Source organism: Cervus elaphus, chromosome 8 (assembly GCF_910594005.1).
Source record: "Cervus elaphus chromosome 8, mCerEla1.1, whole genome shotgun sequence".
NCBI classification, from domain to species: domain Eukaryota; kingdom Metazoa; phylum Chordata; class Mammalia; order Artiodactyla; family Cervidae; genus Cervus; species Cervus elaphus.
In genome coordinates this window covers 826,987-848,386 of record NC_057822.1, presented here as the reverse complement: position 1 = coordinate 848,386, position 21,400 = coordinate 826,987, and the positions used below count along the sequence as shown (strand labels likewise).

Genomic DNA, 21,400 nt, shown 5'->3' with positions numbered 1-21,400 from the left:
GATGACCGTCTGAGCCTGTGTCCCTCCCACCCCCCACCAGGGCCATGAGACACTCACTGCCCCCGGAGACGTCACCCACCCCCAACTGACCTTCCACTTCCCACTGAGCCCTTCCCCACCCAGACGCAAGTCCTGACTCAAAACCCATGTGATGCCCCCAGGGTCTCCAGTCTCCAAGGAGACCCTGAGGGACAAGGTGGTGGGCCTTAGGCCCTGTTAGTGAGGGAGTGGTGTCTTGACCCCTCAGTCCTGAATCACAAAGATGAGTGAACAGACCTCAACACCCACCCCCTTCCCCAAGGGCTCTGGGTCCCCTTTCCTGAAATGCACACAGACCTCCTTCACCTCCAGACGCAAGGCAGGGGCTTCGCCTGCCCCTTCCTCGGCTGGCCCCGAAGGTCACCCACCCTCTCCTGGCAAAACCAGTCCTCTGGGGATGATGACCTGACCCAGAGACATTCTGAGGGCTGGCCTGCAACAAGCTAAAAGCAGATGCGCAGAAAGAAGGAAGTAGGACATTTTTTTGTAGAGATTTACTCCAGGATCCTTGTTAAAGATACTTGCCATTTCCTCTCCCCTCCCCGCCCCCCACGCAGCGCGCTTATCTGAGGTCTGGCGCATGCCTGCACAGTCTCCCCCACAGTCCCTTCAGCCCGCAGCTGCTGCTTCAGCAGGCTGGCTTGGGTCCACATCTGGTTCTGACTTGTTGTTGGAGAGAAAGTGCTGACTGAGCAGCACCCCCATGTCTATTTCATCCTCCCTGCGCACCTCCGCCAGATCCCCAAGAGCGAGCAGCCTTGGAATAAGTTGACAGGGTAGTTGCACTCTGCCCTCTGACCCACAAGCCCTGTCCCACCCTGGGTTCACGCATCCAGCTGGAGGGGGAGTTCTTGACTGGGTTGTGAGCTCTCTCCATACCCGTTTCCAAGGTCTGCAGGAGCTTCAGGCCGTTTCTGAGGTCTGCAGGAGCTTCAGGGCAGGAATGAGGTTGTCAGCCATCTCTTGCCTCTGTAGGGCTTTCTCCTGGTTGCATCTGACCTCATGATGTGCCCCTGAGGTCGGAAGGAGAAGCGATCCTGTGCACCTCCTGAGATTCCCCAAGGCAGAGGCTGACCAGACATTTCTCCCAGCAGGGCCTGGCCCATCACCCTCTGACAGAAGACAGGAAAGGGGGTACCGGGGAAGGAGTCCCAGACATCAGTGCAGTAAAATACGGGGCACACCGCACAGGGCAGTTACGTATCCTGCCTTGGGGGAGCCTGTGTGCTCAGGCGCTCAGTCGGGTCCAACTCTTTGTGACCCCACGGACTGTAGCCCGCCAGGCCCCTCTGTCCTTGGGATTCTCCAAGGAGGGATACTGGAGTGGGTTGCCGTGCCCTCCTCCAGGGGATCTTCCCAGAGACAGAACCCGTGTCTCCTGCATTGGCAGGCAGATTCTTTACCGCCGAGCCACCTGGGAAGCCCCCAGCCTTGAAGGAGAGCCTGCCAAATCTAAATTCATCCCCACATCACTCCCTCAACTCAACTCAGGTCGCTGGTCTCTCTGACTCTGTTGGTGTGAGTGTTTTACAAAGTATCATTAGGATCCAGATCAAAGGGCTAGGACCTGCGGTGTCTGAGCGCCGCCCCCCCCACGGGGTGTCAGGCCCCTCCTCACTGGCTGATCCCACCTCCTGCTGACCCGCCTGCATCCACGCCAGCCTCGCTGGTTTCGTGGGCACCGCTTTTGGCCCCTGACCGCACCTCTTCCTCCCTGCTTCAGGGCCTCTGCAGGTGCTGTTCCCCTTGCCTGGCGCGTGGCCCCCAGACCTCTGCAAGCCTGGCAAGTCTCGGCTCCTCTCAGTTCCTCCAATCAGCTTCTGAACTCCTCCCCGCACACCCCGCGTTTCCTGGTGCCGATCCCAAGCCCCAGGTGCTCCCCACCTGAGGACTGTTGTTTTTCTTTGCAGATCTTGTTTACTTAATATTGCTAGCTGACTTATTCTATACCAGGCGGCCTTATGGGCACCTTGTACATTCGTGACATGTATTTAATAATTTGAGTTCAGTTGCTCAGTCGTGTCCGACTCTTTCAGCCTTGTGGACTGTAGCCCGCCAGGCTCCTCTGCCCGTGGAATTTTCCAGGCAAGAATACTGGAGTGGGGTGCCATTTCCTAGTCCAGGGATTTGATAATTTATTTGTGTTTAAACCTCACAGCGGGCTTCCCAGGTAGCTCAATGGTAAAGAATCCACCTGCCAATGCAGGAGACACAGATTGGATCCCTGGGTCAGGAAGATTCCCCTGGAGAAGGAAGTGGCCACCCACTCCAGTGTTCTTGCCCAGGGAGTCCCGGACAGAGGAGCCTGGTGGGCTCCAGTCCCTGGGGTCGCAGAGAGTCGGGCACGACTTAGTGACTAAACAGCAACAACAAAACTCACAACTTTGTGAGCTGGGTACTGTCATGGGGGAACATAAGGGATGCTTGTCCACGATGGCACGGCTGGCAGATGGAAGCGTAGCGGAGCCCACGCCTTTGACCGCCCTGCCAGGCCGTCTGCTGGGACGGGTGTCGTGGGCGTGTCCTCTCCCCGCCCAGCGCTTCGCTCATTCCCGTGAGCCTCCTGCCCTCGGGTTGCTGACGGCTCCCTGGTTGGCTGGATGGATGTGGCCGGGGCGCACATGGACTGGACTGTCACCAGGGTCCACCACAGCCTCAGGGGTGGGCGCCGCTGGGCAGAGCGGTGGAAGGCCAGGGCGTGTGGCCGAGCTTGGCCAGGGCAGCGTTGCCCCTGGGAGAATGACAGAGGTGGAATTCAGGCCAGGCCAGGCCAGGTGGCCCCATAAATTAGAACAACACCAGGGCCCTCAACTCCCAAAGGCAAGGAAAGCCTGGTGCCAGGCTAGTCCCTGGGCAGGGGCAGCTCCCTGCGGTCGAGCCCACTGCCCCCTGCACAGCCGGGGTCCCCCAGATCTTCAGTCCCCACCACAGGGCCTCAGTCGAGTGGGAGCACAGTGGCAAGGGCTCACCCTGATGCCCACCCCCAGCTGGACAGGCACGTGTCAGCCTCGGGGGAGGCCGGTTTTTGCCGGCAGTTCTGTCCTGCCCAGCCGTGCCCGGCCCCATGCCCAGGACACTGACGGCTTGTCTTGGTCACTTATCCGAAGACCCAGGGTACGATGGCAGCCTTTGGTGTCCACTCTCCGGACTGATGCCCACCTGCAAAATAAGTGGGGGGCTTCTTGTTTGATCCTTTCCTGACCTAGGCCTGGCACTCCCCCTCCCTCACCAGGTGTCCCTACCCAGAGGATTTTTAGGGAGGACTGGAACCTCTGGATCCTCCCCCAGGACGGGAGCAGCCAGGCATGGAGCTCAGAGGGCTTGAGTTTCCCCCACGTCCTGCCTGTCTCAGTCTGTCCCTGAGACTCAGAACAAATGCTTGCCCTCTGTGGGCCTCAGTGTGCTCATCTGTAAAACAGGATGACATTAACACGGGCCTCGTGGGGTTATCAAAAGGATAGACTGAGATTGCGTGGGCTTAGGACTTGAAACAGTATCTGGCACATAGTCAATAGTTATCGTGAATTAGTATTGGGTTTTGTGCGTGGTAAATCGCTTCAGTCGTGTCCGGCTCTTTGTGACCCCATGGACTGTAGCCCACCAGGCTCCTCTGTCCATGGGAGTCTTCAAACAAGAACACTAGGGTGGGTTGCTGTGTCCTCCTCCCGGGAATCTTCCCCACCCACGGATTGAACCTGTGTCTCCTGTGTCTCCTGCATTGGCAGGGAGGTTCTTTATCACTATTGCCTCCTGGGAAGCCCATTGGGCTTATTGTAATATTATTAAGACAGATAATAATGAACTGTGGCCTCAAAAAGTTTAGAATGTTCATGGGAGAGAAATGCTGGAGAAGTGTTAAGTGTTGTTTGAAGCGCCAACACAGGGAGGGAGAGGTGGGTCCTGGCTGATAGGATCACGGGAGACTTCCTGGAGGAGGTGGCAACCCAGCCGGAGGATAGACGGGTTCACACCCAGACAGGCCATGCAGGAGCAAAGGTACCTGGCAGGAAAGCAGGGACACTGGGAGGGGCAGAAAGGGCGTAGTTTCTGTAGCCTGGAGTGTAAGACTAGAGAGTGGATTTGTTCAAACCTGGGCTTTGAACGCTGGGATCAGGCATTAAAGTTTGTCCTGCAGGGAGTCGTTGCAGGTATCTGGGGAGGGAGTGACCATAGATTAGATTGTTTCTTCCCTAAGGAGAGGGTCCCTGGGCAGCTGGAGGCCCCAGTGCCTGGTGAGAGGCTGCTGAGCCTACCCAGCACAGAAGAGGGCTGGCTGAAAACAGAAGTCACGGTCTGTCTTCATGGATCCCTATCCGGACCGGCCGCCCGCTCCAGGGCTCCAGCTACCTCCACCCCAGGAGGCTCCGGGAGGGTGCTTGCCATGGCGCTGCCCGCCAGGCTGGCACCCACAAACCCCCTCAGATTCTGTAAAGACCTTGGGACAGGATGTCACACCCAGGCTGCCAGGAGCTGGGTTCACAGCGGAGTAAGCCCCGCTGGTGTTAACGAGGCCCAGGGCAGGTGGATAAGCCAGGAGAGCCAGACGCCAGCAAGCTGCAGGCACGTCCTGCCCTCGAGTCTGGGGCGGAGGCAGCGTCCCAGCCCTGCAAGGCCAAGCTGGCCTCCCCACTGACTAAGGGCGGACCAGAGAGGGTGAGGGCTCCCTAGAGGCCACACAACATTTGTGGGCTGAGCAGATGTTAGGTTGCAGTACCCAGAATCCCCTTGGGCCAGGCACAGTGAACACCCTTCTTCTACATCCGACACTGCTTTCCAGTCTGGCTCAGAGCTCCTTTGTTTGGTGCCGGCTGACTGGCCGTGTCCCTCCATTTCCCCGGCTGACGCCCCGCCCCACACCACCGCCACCGCTTCCTTGGACAGCTGCGGCCACCTTCCCACTGGTCCCCCCCACCCCCCCCCCCGCTCTCCTGACTGTCCCCTACCCTGCACCCTGGAGGAGCTGTCTGCAGGCAAAACGCTCACGTCTCCCTGCGCAGCGGCCTCGGGGCCTGCGGGGAGCGGCCGCCCTCGCCGTGGCCTGGGTCCTCTCCCCGCTGCTATCCCTCTGTCGTGCTCACAGACTCCAGCCACGTTAACCTCCTTCCAGTTTCTCGAACATGCTGGGCTCACGTCCGCCTCAGTCCAGCACCCACACTGTCCTTGCTGCTTGGAAACCTCTGCTCCTCTTCCTCTCGTCGCTTTGGGCAAATTCAGCGGTTCCCACGCTGGTCCCTGGACCAGCAGCTTCACCTGGGAGCTTGTTAGCAATGCAGTTGCCTTGCACAGTATATGTATATCACATCTTCCTTTTATACGATTTAAATATATGCAGTTCTATTTGTCAGTTCTCCAGTAAAGTTGTGGGGAAGAAATGGAGGTTCCCAGGCACATTCCCCAATCTGCTGAGTCAGAAACTCTGGGGGTAGCCTGACAATCTGTATTTTAACAGGCCTTTCAGGTGTGGCCAGTGCAACTCAAATTTAAGAACCACTGATCTAACTAACTCTAAGCTATAATTTAGAGTGTAAAATTAAAACTTCAACTCAAATGCCACGTCTTCCAGGAATCCTTTCTCGACCTCCAGACCAGGACCTCGTGGAGCCCCATACCTTTCCTTTAGAGCAGTTTTCAGAGCTGTCATCGAAACTGCAATCCATCAAGAGCCTTTCTCTTCCACTGGAGTATTTGCTCCATGGCCCTAGGAGCATATTTTCTATTTTGCGCTATCCCAGGACCTAGCACACGCCTGACACATAAAAAGTCCTCAATAAATATTGCCGCATGAATGACCACATACGCAAGTCCCCTCTTCCAGCCCTTCCTGGGGCGAGCATTCACTTACCGTGTGCCTGTGCTAACCAGGTGCTGAAAGAGGGAAAATACACTCTGCCTCCAAGAAGATGAGCTGCCACCAGGGAAAATAAACGTGGATGGAGCCAGATCAGTTGAGTTGAGTCATCCAGGAAGGATGAGCTGCCAGGCAGAGACCTCAGGGGGAAAGGATTACAGGTAGAAGGACCAGCACATGCAAGGCGCGTGGTGAGATGAGACGGAGCTGGGAGGGTGGGGGCGTTGCAGGCAGTGAGGCGGGGAGTCGGTTTGAGATGCGGTGGCTGAGTACCACCGGGTGAGTGTCAGGCCCCAGAGCTTGAATTTTACTGTTTGGTGGTCCCTAAAGAGCCACTGAGTATTTTCCAGCAGGCAAGTAACCTGATTTCTTTCCTTTTTTTTTTTAATCACTCTGATAATATAGTTTGGAAAGCCAAGAAGGGTGGGTCTGTTCATTCATTTATTCCTGAAATATATACATTGAGCGTGGCCATGTCCTGGGTGCTGGGATATGATGGGCAGTGCAGGTGTGGCCCCCGCCTGTCCTTCTGTCCACGTATCTTTAGCCTCTTTCCCGTAAGCCCAAGGTCATGGCCACCGCAACTCCTGCTCTGTCCCCTCCATAACCCCCTGAGCCCCTCCCTGCAGCCTCCAGGGGGAAGCAATAGGCCCACAGCCCCTGGCTCTCGGGTTTCTGCAGGGGATTCTAAAAGGTTCTTCCTGGGGAGGGAGGCAGCCAGCAGGCTCCACAGGGGACAATGGGTGCCTTTGTTGCTTCTGCCAGGGCCACTCCAAGAATAGCTGTTTGCTCAGCTCAGAGCAGGGCTGGGAGGGAGGTTGTGGGTCTAGAGCTGCAGTGTAGGTGGGGTATTAACCCCCAAGCCTCTGGGGCCTCCTCTAGTTTCTCACTGGCTGAGAGGGATGGAGGAGGTGGGAGCGTCACTTAGAGCAACCATTGTCAGATCTGAGGCCCTAAAAGATCATCCTGCCCTGTGAGTTTACAGAGCAATTTTTTTATAGAGCTATATGCAGAAACGCAATACATAAAACAAGATGAATAATAGTGGCTCTGGTTAAAGAGGGTGGGCATCTAGCAGAGAGATCCCCAGCTGGTCAGGACCTCTTCGCCACCCCTTTGTCCAGACCTGCCCCCCTCTGCGCTCCCCAGACTCCGGCCATCCTTGTCCTGGTCCCACCCTTTCACTTTACTCTTGGTTAAACAGAGAGGACAAGTGCTTCACCCAAAGCCGCCCAGCAGGTTTATGGTCAAACCCAGGGCTTGCATTAGAGTAATATTTCCTAGACCTGAGCCCATGGCTACCCAGACTCCCATGTTTTTACCAAAAGCATATTCTAACTCTAGTATCATTGACTTAAAATTTTTCTTTAAAGCATCTCTTATTTTTCTTATAAATTTAAGTGGAGATCTTATTACCATAAATGCCAAGCCTTTATCAATTTCCATAAAAGATAACACATTTAATAAATATATATTTTCTTTTAAATTATGCATCCATGTGCCACATAAAAGTATCTCATGGGTACCCACACCTCCTTTTGGGATTTCCTGAGTGGCACATCTAAAAGGTTCACTTCTGTCCCGCTCAGAACGTGTGAAAATGTCAGTCACGTCCAACTCTTTGTGACCCCATGGACTATAGCCCACCAGGTTCCTCTGTCCATGAAATTTTCCAGGTAAGGATATTGGAGTGGGTTGCCATTTCCTTCTCCAGGGGGTCTTCCTGACCCAGGGATTAAACCCAGGTCTCCTGCATTGCAGGTGAATTCTTTACCATCTGAGCGACCAGGAAAGTCCGTCCTGCTCAGCTCCACCCTCTGCTGAGTGGGTGTGATGTGCTCACCCCTGTGCTAGGCTCTGGAGGACAGCAGACCTTGCCCTCGGGGTCTTACAATCCAGAGGAGACAGACAAGCCGTGGCAACAGGAGACGCACCCCGCCCCGAGGTGTGAAAGACAAGGCCTGTGGGACGGGAGGGATGGGTGGTCATCTTTCATCTTATGGGTTGACAAGTGGACGCTCAGAAGGTGCAAGGGACACACTCAAGTCCCCCTCAGCACGTCAGTGGCAAAACTGGGATTGAACCCAGATTTTCTGCACATTTCCCCCCAAGCCAGGGTTTCTGCCTTCTGCCCAGACTCTGCCGCAGCAGACCATAGCCAAGTGTCCGCATGATGGGCTGAGTGGTTTGGAAGAAGACAGACAAGAAACAGAGTGATTCTGAAAGCGTTTTTTTACAATCTCCTTTTCCAGCCCTGGGCATGGGGCTGCCCAACCCTTATCCCAGTGCCTGGGACCAGCAGTAGTCTTTGCCAGTAACTCTCACAGTCCGTGGCCTGGGTCAGAGAGGCCCTGCCTGGCGGTCTCTGCAAACACAGTCAGGACCTTGGCCATCCTGTCCCAGGACTCTAAGCGCCAGAGTACGTCGCTCTGGTGGTTCTTGAACTGCTGTCTGTGGACCAGCAATCCCAACAGTTCCTAGATATATGATAGAAATGCAGATTCTCAGGCCCCACTTCAGGCCTTGTTGTTCAGTTCCTAAGTGGTGTTGCAGTCCTTGCGATCTCCTGGACTGCAGCACGCCCGGCTTCTCTGTCCTCCACTATCTCCCGGAATTTGCTGAAATCCCAATGAGTCAGTGATGCTATCTAAACATCTCATTCTCAGCTGCCCTCTTCTCCTTTTGCCTTCAGTCTTTCCCATCTTCTGGGTCTTTTCCAACTAGTCAGCCCTTCTCATCAGGTGGCCAGAGTACTGGACCTTCAGCCTCAGCATCAGTCCTTCCAATGAATATTCAGGGTTGATTTCCCTTAGGATGGACTGGTTTGATCTCCGTGCAGTCTAAGGGACTCTCAAGAGTCTTCTCCAACACCACAGTTCAAAAACATCAACCCTTCAGCACGCAAACTTCTTTATGGTCCAACTCTCACATCCATACATGACTACTGGAAAAACCATAACATTGACTAGACAGACCTTTGTCAACAAAGTGATATCTCTGCTTTTTAATATACTGTCTAGGTTCGTTAATAGCATTCCTTCCCAGAAGCAAGTGTCTTTGAATTTCATGGCTGCAGTCACTGTCCACAGTGATTTTGGGGCCCAAGAAAATAAAATCTGTCATGGCATCCACTTTCTCTTCTTCTATTTACCATGAAATGATGGAACAGGATGCCATGATCTTCGTTTTTTGAATGTTGAGTTTTAAGCCAGCCTTTTCACTCTCTTTCACCCTCATCAAGAAGCTCTTTAGTTTCTCTCCGCTTTTTGCAGTCAGAGTGGTATCACCTGCATATCTGGGGTTGTTGATGTTTCTCCCTAAAATCTTGACTCCAGCTTGTGCTTCATCCATTCTGACATTTTGCGTGATGTGCTCTGCATATAAGTTAAATATGCAGAGTGACAGCCTACAGCCTTCTTTTGCTGTTTTAAACCAGTCAGTTCAATGTCCAGTTCTAACTGTTCCTTCTTGACCTGCGTACAGGTTTCTCAGGAGACAGATAGGATGGGCTGGTATTCCCATCTCTTTAAGAATTTTCCAGTTTATTGTGATTCATGCAGTTAAAGGCTTTCATGTAGTCAGTGAGGCAGAAGTAGATGTTTTTCTGGAAATTCCTTACTTTCTCCATGACCTAGTGAATGTTGGCAATTTTATCTCTGGTTCCTCTGCCTCTTTGAAAACCAGAACCTGAAATGCTGAGAAGGGGCCAGACAATCCATGCTTTGAGAAGCCTTCCAGGTAATGGTTCTGCGGCCGCTGCTGCTCCTGAACTCTGAGAACCGCTGTTCTGAAGCTCTCCTTTATCCCTGGCCACTGCCCCAGGCGCACTTCCATCATGCCAGCCAGACTCTCTGAGAATGGCACCCACAAATCTGTAGAGGTTAAAAAAAAGAAAATGAAGGTTTAAACAGCACCCGTTGATGATTCTGATGCCCACAGTGGAGAACTCTTTGGGAGCCCAAGAGCACCAGGTCTTCGAGATAGCAGCTGTGCCTCTGAGGCAGACACTTGCACCTATATGTTAGTCCTAAACCCCACGAGAATCCGCTTAAATCCCTCTGAGCCCTCTTGAGCTTTTGGGAAACTTCAGACTGTGGGCTGGAGATTTAGCAAAACTGTCAGCCCTGGGTCCTTTCCTCCTCTTGTCTCCCGGTCCTTCCTGTTATCACCGTGTAAGTTGGAGTCTTAATCTCCTTGAGCTGCCGAAACAAAATACCACGGGCTCAGTGTCTTAAAAAAAACTATTTCTCCCAGTCTGAGATCAGAGCACCAGGCTGGTTGAGCTCTGGTGAAGGCTCTCACCCTGGTCCGCAGCCAGGGTCTTCCTCGGTGCCCACGGCGGGGAGACCGCACTCTCTCTGCCTTACGAGGAAACAAACCCTATCGCTTAGACCTTACTCTCGTGACTTCATCTAATGTTTGACGACAATCACATTGGGGGTCAGGGCCTCAATGTCTGAATTTGGGAAGACGCAAACGTCTAGTCCACAGCAGCCAGCTCAAACCAGTTCCTTTCCTGCCCTGAAATCTTGATGGCTTTTCAAGAATTCCAAGACTATTTCCCATTTAATAGAAAACTCCTCCAGAACCCCAAGGAATGACTCTCGAAGAGGAGAATTCCAAGCCATGAAAGCTGCAGCGGAAAGGAGGTGTCTTTGTGAAGAGCCTGCCCACCCCTGCCCGTCAAGCTCCTAGTTCACAGCTCAGTCTGTGTGCAAACCCAGCACCTGGATGCCTGCCTCCTCGCTGGCAGCCGAGCTCCCCTGGTCTTCAGCTCAGACACCGAACAGGGCTTGGGAGACAGAGTTCTAGGCCCAGCGCTGTCTTTGCTGCAAACTCAGTCCTCTGTCTGAGCCTCAGACCCCCGCACCCTTACAGTAGCAGGTGGCTTCCAAGCTGGTTGCCCACCAGAAATACAAGGAATCTTGTCAAGAATTCAGGTCCCCGGGAGGGGTGATTAGGTGCAGCACGGGGCATTTTTAAGGCAGTGAAACTGTCTTGTATGATACTGTAAGCGTGTGTGCTTGATACTGCGATTTGACAAAGCTCGTAAGAGTCCACTACAGAGTAAACCATGGACTCTAGTTAATATCAGTGTGTCAATATTGCTTCATTAATTATAACATGTATCACACAAATGCAAGATATCCATAACATGGGAAACTGCATAGAGGAGAACTCTCTATACCGTCTGATCAACTGTTCTGTAAACCTAATACTGCTTTAAAAACAAAGCCTACTAATTCAAAAAAAGAAAAAGCAGATTCCCCAGGCCCCAACCTGGAGTATTCTGAATCAGTGGGTACTAGATGAGCCCAGGGAACCTATTTTTCTTTTTATCTATTTACTCTTGGCTGTGACGGGCCCTCATCTCTGCTCGGGCTCTTCTCTAGCTGTGGCGAGTGGGGCCGCTCGTCAGCGCGGTGCGTGGGCTTCTCCTGTCGTGGAGCGCGGGCTCCCAGTTCTAGAGCTCAGGCTCCGCCGCGGTGCTGCTCAGCCGTGGTGGCCCCTTGGCACGCGGGATCTTCCCAGATCAGGGGCCGAACCCATGTGTCCCGCGTTGGAAGGCGGATTCTTTACCACTGGCACCACCAGGGAAGCCACATGCATGTGGATTCTCTTTCAGATGCTTTTCCACTAAAGGTTATTGAGGATATTGTTCCCTGTGCTCTCCATTAGGTCCTTGTTGTTTATCTATTTTATGTATAGTAGTCTGTATCAGTTCATCTCAACCTCCTAATTTGTCCCTCCCACACTGAAGGAATCTGTATTTTTAGCCAGTGCCCTCTTCACTACCGGGTGATTACCTACAGCTGAGTCCTCTGGGAGCCCCGGCAGCCTGGGGGAGCCCTGCAGCCTTGCCCCCCCAGGGGTCTCCTCCTGAAGGCCCTCACCCCGCCCGCCCAGGGGTCCCTGTGACGCAGCCTCCTCTCTCCCTACAGTGCGGCCCCTGCGGGCGCCCAGACCTTCAGCCTGAAGCACTCGGAGCGCGTGCGGGTGGAGGTGGTGCGCGACGGGCACGCCGAGGAGGTGGCCACCAACGGCAAGCAGCGCTGGCCCCTGTCGCCCAGCACCACACTGAGGCTCACCATGAGCCAGGCGAGCCCCGAAGCCAGCAGCGACAAGGTGCCGTGGGAGGGGAGGTGCTCCTGCACGGGCCTGGGGGCCAGGGGCCACGCCGGTATCCGGATGGCCGGATCCGCGCGGCCAGGGGAAGCCGAGCATGAGCCACACACGTCGGTTTCAGTTTTCTCACAACCACGTTAAAAGAGCAAAATGAGTGACCTCCCCAGCGGTCCAGTGGGTAGGACTCCACACGTTCTCTGCAGGGGGCATGGGTTCGATCCCTGGTCAGGGAACTGTTAATGAGACTCCCCTATGCTGGGCGGCGTGACCAATAAGTAAGTACATAAAAGAGCAAAAATAAACGGATGGACTTAATTTTGATGATAGTTTTTACTTAACTCCATACATCCAGATACTGTCATTTCAACGTGGTGTCAATATAAAAAACATGACCAAGAATTTTTCCACGCCAAGTCTAAATCTTCTGTGCATTTCACACCTGTCTCAGTTCAAACTAGCCACTTTTTAAGTGCTCAGTAAACCCTCAGCTCCCGAGAAGGCAATGGCACCCCACTCCAGTACTCTTGCCTGGAAAGTCCCATGGATGGAGGAGCCTGGTGGGCTACAGTCCATGGGGTCGCTAAGAGTTGGACACAACTGAGCAACTTCACTTTCACTTTTCACTTTCCTGCATTGGAGAAGGAAATGGCAACCCACTCCAGTGTTCTTGCCTGGAGAATCCCAGGGACGGGGGAGCCTGGTGGGCTGCCGTCTATGGGGTCGCATAGAGTCGGACACGACTGAAGTGACTTAGCAGCAGCTTAGCAGCAAACCCCCAGCTCATGGCTACAGCCACAGAAGGATGAATTCATGGCAGGTTAACATCACAGGACTCTTAGCACAGACTCTTAGACTACTGGAAGTGACAGCCACAAACGTCCTTGGGCTCATCGTGTATCAGACAGGATGCTGGGTGCCCACACCCAAGAGGTAGAGCCGAGACCAGACCCTTTCTTCCCTGGGTTCTCTTAATTATTAACATGAACGTCACATGTGGCCCATGTCAGTGATGGCACTGGGTGATCCAGTGAGAACAGCCTAAGCCCTATCGCTGCCGAGTGGGAGCTAGGTACACAGCCCGGCAGAAGTGGGGACCGACAGCAGAATGCGCCGGGGGGCAAGTAGCAGACGACACCCTGGATGCCGTCTGAGAGAGGGGAGCCCCCGGTCTAGTTGGATATTCTGAGAGAAACAGCCCACCAAGCCAGGAGCACTTCCTGGAGGAGAGGGTTCAGCTGGTTAGAGCGGATCGGCTTGACAGACTGTGAGGTGGTCCCTGCAGGTCTTCCTGCCTGTGACCTGTGACCTCTCTTCTCTCCCTCCCCATGTGCCCCCCCCCCAACCCCCATCAAGGTCACCGTCAGCTACTATGAGGAGGAGGGGATCACACCCGTCGACCAGGCTGGGCTCTTCCTCACGGCCATCGGTGAGTCAGCGTGGCTCCGTCCTGGGTGCCTTTGTTCCCCAGGGGCTGGCACTGCTGCCCTTCCCAGGCGCTTGGGCTGTTCTCAGTGCTGCCAGCCTGGCACTTGGAGCTTCCTCTAATAATGCAGGCCTGCGGAGCAATGCCGCCCGCGCCCAGGCCCTTCTGTCCAGGCATGGGGAGTGCTGCGGGGGTGAGGCGTGCCCTGGTCCTCCAGCAACTCAGCAGGCTGTCAGAGTCCCCGTCGCAGGCTATGTTGACCTTGGGGAGAAACAGCCAAGGCTGCTTCTCCCCCGCCTCTGCCCTGCAGCCTAGAGAAGAGCTCGCTTGCTGAGAGGAGAATGGCCTGTCTACAAAGCCTGCACTGTCCTTCCCAGTCCCAGCTACACCCCTGCCTTCCCCAGACCCAGCCCTCAGGACGCAAAGATGCAGCCTGGGTCCTTAACCCACCTCGTCCTAGCCCTTCATTTGATTCACAAGGACACTGAGGCCCAGAGAGGCTAGGGACCTGGTTCAAAGTCACACAGCGACATGGTGCTGCTTGGGTCCAGAGCTTAGGCTCATTCCTTTGCAGGTTCTTCCCGTTTGCACCGCACTCCCCTCCCCTGGATACCAGGGCACGTGGGATTCGAGGTTCTGGGGCTTCACTCCCTGGACTCTTCTGCAGTGAAGGTATCACTTGTCCTTTCAGTTTAGCTCCTATAATGTTCAAGCCAGGGGGACATTTCAGTGAGTCCTTAGTTTAACATTGACAAAGTGGGCACAGGTCAGGGGAAGGTAAGCTATCTGTTCCTGAGAGTCAGCTATGTCCTGAGGGCGTTAAAAATAACAGTGATGTCTATTTGCTGAACGCCTGCTGTGTCCGGGACTCTGGCGCAGAGGTGGCGTTTGCTGAGCACCTACAATGTGCCCGGCTCCAGCACCAGGGGGTTTAGCTAGCATGCGCTCAGCCTATTTTCACATCTATTCTCAGAGTACGTACTATTATAGTCCCCATTATACAGATGAGAAAACCAAGGTCTGCCTGGGGCCGCACACCAGAAAGTGGTCTATGGGACACCCAGCCGTTTCAGTTACCTCATATTCGCCCTGGGGGGTCTCAGAACCCTTCTCCTTCTCCAACCCTGTGCTTATAGCCCCAAATAGGCTCGATAGCGTTGCTCTCCCACTTCTGAGCTGATTCCCAAACGGGCTTGATTGCTGGTCACCTGCCCCTCTTTCCGCACTGAGGGAGTGAGTGCCGGGTCTCGGGGCGACGGTCCTCAGGACTCCTCGGCGGGGGAGGGGGAGCGCCTCGGGAGACGAAGCTGAAGCTCCCAGCGCTGCGGCCGAGGGCTGGCACGTGAGAGCCTCACGGGTACAGGGTGCCCCAGGCTGTCTCAGGTGACCGTCCCGAGGAAACCCAATCCCAAGAGGCAAGGACACTTGAGGACGCTAGCGGGAAAGGCAGCGGCCAGAAGCCTGGCAGAGGAGGGAGCTCCCAGGGGGCTGATGATGCCACTGACGAGGCTCCCACCAAACACAGCGGGCCCGCGACGGGCGGCGCAGTGACACCGTGAGGAGGCCGGCGTGGGCCCGGGACTGATGATGTAGTGACACTGTGAAGAGGTGGGCGTGCGCCCGGGTCTGATGGTGTAGTAACACTGTGAGGAGGCCGGCGTGCGCCTGGGACTGATGGTAGTAACACTGTGAGAGGCTGGCGCGGGCCCGGGACTGATGGTGTAGTGACACTGTGAAGAGGTGGGCGCGCGCCCGGGTCTGATGGTGTAGTAACACCGTGAGGAGGCTGCCACGGGCCCGGGACAGGCCGTGCAGTAACACACTGTGAGGAGGCCGCCGCGGGCCCGGGACTGATGGTGTAGTAACACCGTGAGGAGGCTGCCGCGGGCCCAGGACTGATGGTAGTAACACTGTGAGAGGCCGGTGCGGGCCCGGGACTGATGGTATAGTAACACCGTGAGGAGGCTGCCACGGGCCCGGGACAGGCGGTGCAGTAACACACTGTGAGGAGGCCGCCGCGGGCCCGGGACTGATGGTGTAGTAACAGTGTGAGGAGGCCGCCGCGGGCTCGGGACTGATGGTGTAGTAACACCGTGAGGAGGCTGCCGCGGGCCCAGGACTGATGGTAGTAACACTGTGAGAGGCCGGCGCGGGCCCGGGAGTGATGGTGTAGTAACACCGTGAGGAGGCGGGCATGGGCCCTGGACTGATGATGTAGTGACACGGTGAAGAGGTGGGCGCGCGCCCGGGTCTGATGGTGTAGTAACACCGTGAGGAGGCGGGCATGGGCCCTGGACAGGCGGCACAGTAACACACTGTGAGGAGGCTGCCAGCGGGCTCGGGACTGATGGTGTAGTAACACCGTGAGGAGGCTGCCGCGGGCCCAGGACTGATGGTAGTAACACTGTGAGGAGGCGGGCATGGGCCCTGGACTGATGATGTAGTGACACGGTGAAGAGGTGGGCGCGCGCCCGGGTCTGATGGTGTAGTAACAGTGTGAGGAGGCCGCCAGCGGGCTCGGGACTGATGGTGTAGTAACACCATGAGGAGGCTGCCGCGGGCCCAGGACTGATGGTAGTAACACTGTGAGAGGCCGGCGCGGGCCCGGGACTGATGGTATAGTAACACCGTGAGGAGGCGGGCATGGACCCTGGACAGGCGGCACAGTAACACACTGTGAGGAGGCTGGCGCGGGCTCGGGACTGATGGTGTAGTAACACCGTGAGGAGGCGGGCATGGGCCCTGGACAGGCGGCACAGTAACACACTGTGAGGAGGCCGCCGCGGGCTCGGGACTGATGGTGTAGTAACACCGTGAGGAGGCTGCTGCGGGCCCAGGACTAATGGTAGTAACACCGTGAGGAGGCGGGCATGGGCCCTGGACAGGCGGCACAATAACACACTGTGAGGAGGCCGGCGCGGGCTCGGGACTGATGGTGTAGTAACACCGTGAGGAGGCGGGCATGGGCCCTGGACAGGCGGCACAGTAACACACTGTGAGGAGGCCGGCGCGGGCCCGGGACTGATGGTGTAGTGACACTGTGAAGAGGTGGGCGCGCGCCCGGGTCTGATGGTGTAGTAACACCGTGAGGAGGCCGCCGCGGGCCCGGGGCTGACGGTAGTAACACCGTGAGGAGGCCGGCGCGGGCCCGGGACTGATGGTATAGTAACACCGTGAGGAGGCTGCCGCGGGCCCGGGACAGGCGGCGCAGTAACACACTGTGAGGAGGCCGGCGCGGGCCCGGGACTGATGGTGTAGTGACACTGTGAAGAGGTGGGCGCGCGCCCGGGTCTGATGGTGTAGTAACACCGTGAGGAGGCTGCCGCGGGCCCGGGACTGATGGTATAGTAACACCGTGAGGAGGCTGCCGCGGGCCCGGGACAGGCGGCGCAGTAACACACTGTGAGGAGGCCGGCGCGGGCCCGGGACTGATGGTGTAGTGACACTGTGAAGAGGTGGGCGCGCGCCCGGGTCTGATGGTGTAGTAACACCGTGAGGAGGCTGCCGCGGGCCCGGGACTGATGGTGTCGTAACACTGTGAGGAGGCCGGTGCGCGCCCGGGGCTAATGGTAGTAACAGTGTGAGGAGGCCGGCGTGCGCCTGGGACTGATGGTGTAGTAACCCCGTGAGGAGGCCGCCGCGGGCCCGGGACAGGCGGCGCAGTAACACACTGTGAGGAGGCCGGCGCGGGCCCGGGACTGATGGTAGTAACAGTGTGAGGAGGCCGGCGTGCGCCTGGGACTGATGGTGTAGTAACCCCGTGAGGAGGCCGCCGCGGGCCCGGGACAGGCGGCGCAGTAACACACTGTGAGGAGGCCGGCGCGGGCCCGGGACTGATGGTAGTAACAGTGTGAGGAGGCTGGCGTGGGCCCAGGACTGATGGTGTAGTGACAGTGTGAGGAGGCAGGCGCTGGCCCAGGACAGGCAGTGCAGTGACACTGTGAGGAGGCAGGCATGGCTTCCTTGGTCCTTCAGGGGCAGAGAATCTGCCTGCCAATGCAGGAGACGTGGGTTCGGTCCCTGGGTTTTGGGAAGATGTCCTGAAGGCAGACATGGCAACCCACTCCAGTATGCTTGCCTGGGAAACTCATGGACAGAGGAGCCTGGCGGGCTACCGTCCATGGGTCACAGAGTCAGACCTGACTTAGCGACTAAAGGACAAGTGAGTGTGCCATAGGGCCGAGACTGCAGAAGATACCGAATTCATGATGAATGACCAGGTTCGTCCTTCTGGTGTGCTGACGCTCTCACTGAAGAGTTATTTAACTGCCACAAGTTTCAGATATTTAGTTTCCATGGGTCAGTAAAATGTCCCCTCCCCACCAAATTAGTAAACCTAACGATTTTGAAGGTTGGCCCCAAAAAAAGACATTAATAAAGCAATTTCCCATCAATTATCACCATCGTGTTAACATGTTAGCACCTGAGAAGTAGGCAGGGCATAATGTCAGAGCAGAAGACAGTCGTTCACATTGCAGAAGTAAAGCTTTATGAAAAACTCACCCCACTGAACTTATGTTTCCCCGGGGAGCCTGGTGAAAACTAGGTTTCCCTTGGGACCCACCCACTGGTCTGTCTGACCCATCTGGGTCTTGTCTTCCCTCAGGGATCTGCCCCAGGAGCCCCACGGCCTGAGTGATCATTTGGGGGTGGCAGCTCAGAGGCAAGAATGCCTTGAATGACCCAGGATGGTGGGACTGTCCCCCAGGGATGTATTAGTGTCCATCTCACCCTACTTCTGTCCTGAGTCCACACTGGGTAGAAAGAGCCCTGGCCTCAGAGTGGACAGAAATACAGTAGGTCTAAGTTCTGGCTCTCTCCTCTCCAGCCACATTATGAACACCATTCTGCTGAACCTCAGGTTCATCATCTGTAAAATGGGTTTCCAGTGTACTCTTGCACAGTGCTTATAGGGGTTCAGTGAGATGGGGCATCCCCAGGCCTGGCAGGGGCTAGGTGCTCAGGTAATGCTCTTTGCTTTTGTCCCTTCCTCTTCGGGCATGGGGCAGCCCATTTTCTCTCTGCCTCTGTGACGCTGAAGAACCTTATTGTTCCTCAGTCTTCTTCCTGGTATCGAGAACAAAATCATGATGCCCTCGGTCAAATCAGGCTATGGTTCTTGGTCCCAGTCTCGCCAAAAACCTGTGATATGCCCTCCCCCTGTAGACCTCACTTGTGTGTGTGTGTGTGTGTGTGTGTGTGTTGGGGGGGATTGTGCCGCTTGCTTGTGGGGCTTTAGTTCCCCAACCAGGGATCAAACTCAGGCCCTTGGCCATGAAAGCACAGAATCCTAACCACCGGACCACCAGGGAGTTCCCTGGATCTCACTTCTTCCCAGCTATAAAGTGAGTTTTGAGCTCATTGATCCCGGAGAGCCTCCAATCCCCTGGATAGGGCTGATTCACAACATCCTCGCTGTTAAGGGTGTTTGAGGGGAGGATGGTGGAGAGGGGCGTAGCCTCACCCTCTTTGCCGAGGTCCTGCAAAGGGAGGAGCACATGGACGGGACCCTGGAGGATTTTTCACATCAACCTAAGGCCCTCGTTCCTTGCACCCCCTCCCAGACCCAGGATAACCGCCCCCGGCGACTGTCAGGGAGAGAGTCCTCTCCCTGCCACGCCCCAAGCTGCCCCGTCCAGCAGGAAGGCCAGGCGCCCCGACACCATCCAGGGGCTGGTGGCCGCCAGAGCGCTCGTGCGGAAGCTGAGGCCGGTGTCTTGATTCCAGGGCAGTCTGCCTTGAGTCCAGTCCTGGTGACATTTCCAGTTAATCTGCCCCACACCCTGGGTGCCATCTGACACCTTGGGGCTATTCTGGGGAGCTGAGGCAGGATTTGGAGCTTCCAGGAAATGTCTGGAGCCCAGAAGCCCTGAAACAGATGTCGCCTCCCCCTCCCTAGAGAAGATAGAGCCGCTCCGGGAGGCAGAGCCCTGGGTGGGCCGCAAGCCTGCTCCCATCTCCTCAGGAGCATCCCACTGGAATCCAGTTAAACTGGACCTTGAGGGAGGCTTTGAAGGGGAGAAATCCTCAAGGAATGGCTTGTGACTTGAGGGAATTTCTGATCGAGGGCGGCGGGGTGAGGAGGCCATTCCAACTGACCATGAAGTTTTGTCAAGAGTCACAAGAGAGAAGGTGTCAAAGCACTGTGGGAAGTTGGGAGGTGAGCGATAAGAGAGCCCGATTATGTGATTTCATAACAGGAAGTCAGTGAAATTTGTCCCAATTGAATAAACCGAGAAAAAAATAATAGGCCTATTATTCGGTATTATAGAGCTTGCCTCAGGCACGTGAGGGGACTGGCTAAACAAGGAACCCCTGGGTTTTTTATAAGCTGTTTGGTACTCCTTTTTATTTCTTTTTTTTTTTTTTTGCACTTGTGCAAATATTACATTGATAACAAAAATTTAATGTAAGAAATTCATCATGGGGAGGTCCCTGCCGCCCTGGTGGTTAGGACTTGGCATGCACCGCAGGTTCCGTCCCTTGTCAGGGAACTAAGAGCTGACAAGCCGCGTGGTGCGGCCCAGAATAACGAGAAGTTCATAGTGAAGTTCAGGGAAGTGCTCCTGGTTTCTCTCCTGTGACCACTGCTTTCATGGACCACAGGAGCCATGATGCGGTGGCGCCTTGCAGCCTAGAGACCAAAGCCACAGGCTCTCCAGGGTGGGGAGCCGGCCCCTCCTCTGGGCACGACCTCTAGAGGAGTGAGTCCTGCGTCTTGGAAGGCGGGCTTCGGTTTTGGAAACGAGGCAGGGTGGAGGTCAGCCTGAGACTGTGGAGGACGAAGCCCAGGGCGGGGCCTGGAGCCCGAGGCCCGAGAGCAGCCCCTGGCTCTGCACAGCCTGGGGTCTTCACGGTCACTGCCCTGCTGGCTGCCTCGCTTCCTCCTACTTATGGCAGGATGGCTGGGAGGGTGGTGACTGAAGGGAAAACACCTATGGGAAGTGCTCTACTGTCTGCAAAGAACTGCACACCCATGAGAGATTGTTATCCTGAAAAGCACAGAGTGATTCCTGGAGGAGGCTGGGTCTGCAGCAGGTCCCCTGGGAGAAGCTTCAGGAAGCCAGCCTCCCCGAACAGCAGCATTCCCCGGGGAGTGTCCTGCTGGCAAGTTCCTGGCTGTCTGGGAGCCAGTATCAATATCGGTCCTCCCTTTGAGCCATCTGCCTCTAACAGTAGCTGGTGGGGCCGCCTTTTCCGCTTTCTCCGTAGAATTCTTATCCCGCACCAGCCTCCCAGATCACCAGTTTGCTGACAGTGACATCTCCAAGTCTGAGTTTGCTCATCTGTAAAGTGGGAACAATAATATTTATCTCATAGGACTTCCCCTGGTCGCTCAGACGGTAAAGAATCCATCTGCCAATGCAGGAGATCCGGGTTTGATCCCTGGGTGGGGAACATCACCTGGAGAAGAGAATGGCAACCCCACTTCAGTATTCTTTTCTGGAGAATCCCATGGACAGAGGAGCCTGGAGGGCTACAGTCCATGGAGTGGCAGAGTCAGACATGACTGAGTGACTAAGCGCACACACATAAGACTGGGGCTCCTTGAGAGCAGGCACTGCGGCCCGATTGCCCGGCCCGATTGCCTGGCCTGATCAGTAGTGATTTGCTGTGTGAATGGGGTCAGTGGGAGGAGTTTATATAATCATTTCCTACAGCATCTAACGTGGGGCTGCAGAAGTGGGGATACTGCCTCCCTCTCCCAAGGACTCAGCGCCCTTAGAACCCCCCTCCACCTCCTTCCAGACCTGGAAAAGCCGCATTCAGGGTGAGGAGGGAGTCAGGCTGTGGGCAAAGGGAGGCCCTCAGTATAATCCCTGACTTAAGAGAGAGAGGAGGCATGCCGGCCCCCTCCCCGCCCCCTGCTCCAGGGACACAGCTCGGCTGCCAGCAGAACCGACCAGGAACCCATTTGTTCTCACCCAGCTCCGACCTCCGTCCAAGTCGTGCTCAGCCTGAGG

The 21,400-nt window shown here is 55.8% G+C and overlaps 1 protein-coding gene and 1 long non-coding RNA gene across 2 annotated transcripts in view; one reads left to right on the top strand and one right to left on the bottom strand.

Moving 5' to 3' along the window:
* The window catches only part of PADI2 (peptidyl arginine deiminase 2), a 56,923-nt gene that overhangs the window by 3,509 nt on the left and 32,014 nt on the right, over nucleotides 1–21,400 (top strand). Inside the window, exons 2-3 of the mRNA XM_043908938.1 lie at nucleotides 11,830–12,013; nucleotides 13,367–13,439. Coding sequence (XP_043764873.1) covers nucleotides 11,830–12,013; nucleotides 13,367–13,439 — 257 coding nt within the window. The remainder of the gene's footprint in view (nucleotides 1–11,829; nucleotides 12,014–13,366; nucleotides 13,440–21,400) is intronic.
* LOC122698238 lies at nucleotides 2,339–5,372 on the bottom strand. The gene is made up of 4 exons (XR_006342295.1): nucleotides 4,983–5,372; nucleotides 4,130–4,191; nucleotides 3,009–3,198; nucleotides 2,339–2,770 (listed from the first exon to the last, which is right to left on the bottom strand). It is a non-coding gene; the product is annotated as an uncharacterized LOC122698238 (long non-coding RNA).